This window comes from Lipotes vexillifer, unplaced genomic scaffold (assembly GCF_000442215.2).
Source record: "Lipotes vexillifer unplaced genomic scaffold, Lipotes_vexillifer_v1.1 scaffold652, whole genome shotgun sequence".
Taxonomy (NCBI): domain Eukaryota; kingdom Metazoa; phylum Chordata; class Mammalia; order Artiodactyla; family Lipotidae; genus Lipotes; species Lipotes vexillifer.
Window position 1 is genome coordinate 306,856 of NW_006779703.1, and position 5,967 is coordinate 312,822.

The 5,967-nt window shown below is 58.0% G+C and overlaps 1 protein-coding gene across 1 annotated transcript in view; it reads left to right on the plus strand.

Moving 5' to 3' along the window:
* Window positions 1-5,967, plus strand: part of PER2 (period circadian regulator 2) — a 28,708-nt gene that overhangs the window by 16,249 nt on the left and 6,492 nt on the right. Inside the window, exons 13-18 of the mRNA XM_007452888.1 lie at window positions 55-139; window positions 615-777; window positions 864-988; window positions 1,809-1,973; window positions 2,978-3,232; window positions 5,316-5,945. Coding sequence (XP_007452950.1) covers window positions 55-139; window positions 615-777; window positions 864-988; window positions 1,809-1,973; window positions 2,978-3,232; window positions 5,316-5,945 — 1,423 coding nt within the window. The remainder of the gene's footprint in view (window positions 1-54; window positions 140-614; window positions 778-863; window positions 989-1,808; window positions 1,974-2,977; window positions 3,233-5,315; window positions 5,946-5,967) is intronic.

Sequence of the window (5,967 nt, forward strand, 5' to 3'; positions counted from 1 at the left end):
GGCGGGGGTGGGGGTGGGGGGTCTCCCAGGGTGAATGATGTGTTTTTCTTCCAGGAGATTTGTAAAAACGGTAAGAAGGTCAAAAGCAAAAGTGCTTATCCGGATGAATCTGAAGAACAAAAGAACAAGTCTGCTGCAGGTAACAAACGATCCAGCATTTCCTTAGTGAGGCTTCAGCGTGGTGAGGTGAGGAGGCGGAAAGCTGTACTGCGGGCAATTATTGTTACAATTGTTATTCCCGCCAAGTCATGTTTGAAAAGACCGACCCTCCCCAAGGCAGGGAGCGTCCTCGACTGACCATAAGGCGCCTGTGATCTTATTGGCCCTGAAAGTTTCAGGAGTTCAGGTGAAGAACTGACCTTTCCCACTGCTGAGTCCCTGACCCTGGGGACAGGCCGGACCGAGTGCCGCAGAGAGAGCGCCCCCCAGGCCCCCCTGCCGATGGCATAGCAGTGCTTCACGAACAGCAGGCTGTCACCGGGTCTCTGCGTCCATGAAGCGTGTTCTGAGGCCCCAGCCTTATCTTTAGGTAGAATTAAAGTGCTTTGTAAGTATAGAGTGTACTCTGGGGAAAACAAGGATTAACTGAAAAAACAATGTTGTCGTTCCTCCAGAAATGCAGAGCAGTTCCCCGGCTCAGATGAAAGCTGTTGCAGCCACGGAAAAGGACAGCTCCAGGGCCAGCCTGCCCAAGGCCGGCCTTCCTGAGGAGCGGACCTTCAAGAACCCGCTCGCGGGCTCCTACCAGCAGATCAGCTGCCTGGACAGTGTCGTCAGGTGCGGCCCTTTGGCCTCCCTCTCCGCCCAGCTGCTCACACTGTGGGGTTCTCTGTTACATGAAGCCCTTTATCACCCACCCACAGGTACCTGGAGAGCTGCAGCGAGGCCACCACCCTGAAGAGGAAGTGTGAGTTCCCGGCACACCTCCCCACGCCGAAGGCCAGTGACAGGCGCAAGGCCACCGCCGGCCCCGGGCCACATGCCGCAGGTACCTGGTTCGCTTGAGCTGTTAACTGCGGGATAACTTAGACCCTCTCTGGTGGGATCAGGCGTCATTTGAGGTCCTGGAGCCCCTTTTTCCAGGTGGATTCTGAGCAGCTTCAGGGACACGGTATTGGGGTATAGGCTATTTTTTAAATGACCAGAGTAGCTCAGAACTTCTTATGAGCTGGAGATAAAGGTGGTCCTGGACTTTGAGGGCAGGATCCTGCGGGGCTGCTGGAGGCCGGGGCCTCTCGGGCTCTCATTCTTGGGCGTCTCAGAGGAGGCCTGGCCTCTGAGGGTCAGTGACCCCACGAGTCAGATGAGACCTCAGGCCCTTCAAACATGAGGGCGTTGCTGGCAGCCGCCACCAGGATCAGAAGTAGGGTCTCCCACTGTAGACGGAAGCCCAGGCGACCGGACAGCCATTCCCTGGTGGAGTCTGGCCCAGCCCGCAGGGAGGGAGCGCCACCTGCCTGCCTGCACTCAGCAGACGGGCTCCTGACTGCCGGGCAGCCCTCCCCGCAGGCCCACGGCAGAGGCCCTGACCCAGGGTGCCGCGGTCACCTGCCGCCTGCCGCCTCCCTCCTCCCAAAGGACTCAGGAGGTCAGAGTGGCGGCGTTCCCATTTCAGAATCTCCTCTCCGCCATCCCCTGTGAATAAACACCTGAGGACACAGTGTCACCTGCCAGGACATGTGCAGACTTGCAGCTGCCCCCCGCCCCTGCCCCCAGTACTGGGGCACTACCTAGGCCTCCGCACAGCTTATCCCGACAGTTCGTTTTTATCACATTTTTGTGTCTTGCTTCCATTTTCCCTTATAAAGAGACCACATCACTCTCCAAGGTGAACAGCCACACGGACGTCAACACGCACTTGACCTCGCTGACGCTGCCCAGCAAGGCACAGAGCGTGGTGTCCCTCACCAGCCAGTGCAGCTACAGCAGCACCATCGTTCACGTGGGCGACAAGAAGCCACAGCCTGAGCTCGGTACGCTTGCTGCTCCTTGGGTGATGTCAGGAGAAGTCGGACTTGAACGATAGAGATGAGAAGTCTTGACTGCCATCCTCAGATTCTCTTGAAGTTTATCCAAGTGTGGAGGTATAGCTACACAGCCCAGTAGCGGGGGTGCAGGAAATCCGTGCAGTGCCGGGCGGGGGCAGCCACACCTGTCCTGCCCCCACTGCGCTCTGGCTCCACCTGTGACAGGTGTCTGCTCAGGTGTCGATACGGAGGGGCCTCCCAGGACCGAGCAGGGGTCCCAGGACTCCCCCTTCGTTGGTGCCGAGAGAAGCCTGGGGACGAGCCCCCGCCCAGCATCCCGCTTCTTTGGATGGGATTACAAGCCTTGCCCTCCCCACCTGAGGACAGGAGCCAGTGCGGGTCGTAATAGCAGGACAACCAAGGGCATCACGCTGAGCTGTTCTTCAGATACCACGAGTAAAACGAATCCTGAATTCGTTCTTTGCTTGGAAGGGGGGTGTGATGAGGGCAGAAGTACACGTCAGAGAGTCAATGTCCAACCCCTTCCAGGACGGTCTGTGGTCCCACCCGCCCCATCCTGTCTGCACCCGCAGTTCCACTGGCCACACTGTCAAGCCCGTGATCCTGAGCCAGGATGAGGCCGTGCGCCAGCCTTAGCCTCTTTTGCTCTGAAAGCACAAGACAGCCTGGAGTGTCTTCAGCATCAGAGGCTGCAAAACCCCCGAGGTGCCCCAATTTAGAGGACTGATCCCAGAGCCCCCTGGGTAACGGGGCTTCCTACCCCTGCCTTTTGCCTTTTGTCATTAACTTCCTCAGAAAGCTAAACAAATACATCATGTTGTGGGCATGCTGTGGGCATCGTGAAGGAATCTTATCCCCATGCTGTGGGCATCGTGAAGGAATCTTCTGTGCGAATGATTTCTATTCTTCGTAGGTGCAGTATGCGTTTTTTCAGCCATTTTAAAATAGAAGGGCCCTTGCAGATGAGAGCTGTGCGTCTTCTGTTACAGAGACGGTGGGAGATGCTGCCAGTGGGCCCGAGTCTCTGGACTGCCTGGCGGGCTCCGTGCTGCCCTGCGGCCTTGGCCAGGAGCAGGGGCCCTTCCGGAAGCTGGGCCTCACCAAGGAAGTGCTGGCCGCCCACACCCAGAGGGAGGAGCAGAGCTTCCTGCTAAAGTTCAGAGAAATAAGAAAGCTCAGTGTCTTCCAGTCTCGCTGCCATTATTACTCGCAAGACAGATCCAAGGGGCAGTCGAGTGAAAGAGGTAAGTGGTAATGCCTGAACTAAAAGTGGATTTATTTTTTAACTTTATTCTTAATGCTACTGAGTCTAGCGCTGTTTTCAGAAGGCGAAATGTCCCCAGTTTGGGACACATGGGTTTGTAAGAAGCTGTTGGAACTTGACCAGTGATGTTCTCAAGGATGTCACTTTGTGTTCCCAAGGGAGCAGTGCTGTAAATAGTGGTGACAGTCCCAGCCCAGCCCCCTGTGGAATGCAGGGTGGGCAGTTGCAGTGCTGCCGTGCCAGACATTTCTTGCCTGGGTGACTTTGAGGGGCAAGAGACCCTACCCCACCTTTCCCACCCAGACAGGACCCTCAGAGGACCAGCTGGGCTAATGCACCGCCCAGAGAAGGAGCGTGGCACTGACAGGGGCGTTTGGTGTCAGGCCCCTGAGGGAGGAGGGAGCCCCGGATGACACTGTAGGAGGGAATGGCGCCCTTCTCCCCAGAGCACGTACGCTCCTGGCGGATTGGCCTCAGGGCCAGGCTGCCGACTCCAAGTCCGACAGAGCCCAGGGGTGCGTGAAGCTGCCCTTTAGGCTGAGAGCCATCAGGTGGTCAACGGGCAAGGGATGAAGTGCAACAGACGAGCTTCCCTGCCCCTTTTCTGGTCCAGGAGCCTGGCTCCCAACCCCCAGCCACCTTCCCAGGCCCCCCGGACAAGGCCGAGCTGATCAGAGATGTCGCCTCCTCCCTGGGCTCCCAGGCCGTGACACAGGGATCAGAGCTGAGAGCTAGTGAGCCCAGGGGACACACACCACGAGGACCCAGCTCCCCCTGGTCTCGGCAGACACACCGAAACATGTCCCGGAAGTGAGAGGCTGACGCTCCTTAAGGAGTTTATCTTTTCTCCTGTCCTCCTTTCCCTCTTCCTCCCCAGACCCAGGGTTACTGCCAGCGCATTGGGAACCTCTGTGGAAAGCAGGAAACGGTGCCCACACCACCGTAGCCCCGGCTTGGTGCAGAATTCCAGCCCCCCCTTGCCCCCTTGGCCGCGCATTTTGTGCAGTGCACAGACTGCACAGCTGTCCACGGCAGCCCTGCCCAGATCCTGGTGTGGCATCCCAGGAGCCCAGTGCTGTAGCTCCGGGTCCCAGTAGGGGGCAGATTTCCTGTAGGAAGAACACCAGGCAGAGAGGCTGAATGGCAAAACCTCCGCCCGCTTAGCAGTCTGCTTTGGGCTGGCCCATTTGCCTTTAGCATGTGGCACGGCCGGCAGGGGATGTCCTCGCACACCTGCTGCAGGAGCCCGGAGTTACCCTCTGTGACAGGAGAGGAAAAGCTGAGGTTCCTGGGACCCGTTCCATTGCCCACCCCACCCTTCCCCCCCACTCGGCATGACCCCCGAGCCCACAGTACTCCCAGCGCTGGCCGGTGCCCAGGGGAGGTGGCAGGGGACATGCCCAGGGTCCCTTATGTCACTGGGTGGAACCCCTCCAGCCTCCTGAGAAAGGCCCTCTCAGCAACACTCATCGTCAGAGAGGAAGACCTTGGTTCCAAGGGCGAGCGTTCCTTCGGCCCTTTGACTTCACTGGGCTGGAATCACAAGCTTTCTAAGCAGGAAACATCTCTTTTTAAGGAACAGCAGTGATAAAGCTCATAAAATTGACAAATAAGGTTACATGAGATCAGTGGTTCTTCTGCCTTTAAGGTTTCACAAACCGCTCTTGGGGAATAGCGTGGACTTGCCAGCTTTCTTACTGTTTTGGACAAATAAAACCTTCTTGATGCCACTTATCACTATCACTTCATGAAAGAAACGGCATTTTAATATGAGAAGAAAGCAAGGAATGTGATCTTGCAACAAAGGGTCCTTTAAATGGACTGAATCTAGTTTGATGAAAACCTAACGTCTGGCCCTGATTTTTCTCACATTCCTGAGGATCCGGGAAGACCGGGCGGTGGCCCCATGATCCCCAGGCTGGCGATGGGGAGGGTGGGACTGACTGTTGAACTGGGAGGTGCCTTCAGGTTTCTGAGGTTCTACAAATCTCTGAGAACTGACGTAACAGGAAACATAACATAATTTTTACATTTTGACTCTTGTTGTTCTCCCATTATTTTAGCTGCTCCCGGACTAAGAAATACCTCTGGAATAGATTCATCTTGGAAAAAAACGGGGAAGAACAGAAAACTTAAGTCCAAACGGGTCAAGCCTCGAGACTCCTCAGGGAGCCCTGGGTCCGAGGGGCCCCCGCCCCAGCGGCTGTCACTGGTGGGCCTGAATGCCACCGCCTGGTCACCGTCGGACACATCCCAGTCCAGCTGCCCCGTGATGCCCTTCCCCGCCCCGGTGCCCACTTATTCCCTGCCCGTGTATCCAGCCCCAGGGATAGTGCCAGCTCCAGGGACCGTGGCAGCGGCACCCGGAGCTCCCCACGCCGGCCTCGCGCTGCCCGTGGACACCCAGCGCGAGTTTGCGGTCCAGCCCCCACCGTCTGCCGGCCCCTTGGCCCCGGTCATGGCCCTGGCCTTACCCAGCCGCCCCTTCCCCCCGGTGACCCCGAGCCTGCCCCCCGCTTTCTTCCCCGGCCAGCCGAACTTGCCGTCCGAGGTGATTCCTGCCTCGCAGCCTGAGTTCCCTGGTCGGACCTCATCCCCCAAACAGCCGCACACGTGTCCCCCGGCAGAGCGCGGGCCGCCCGTGTCACACGTGGCCACCCAGGCCGCCCTGCCCTCAGCCGCGGGGTCCGCAGGCAGGACCTCGCCACCGCTCTT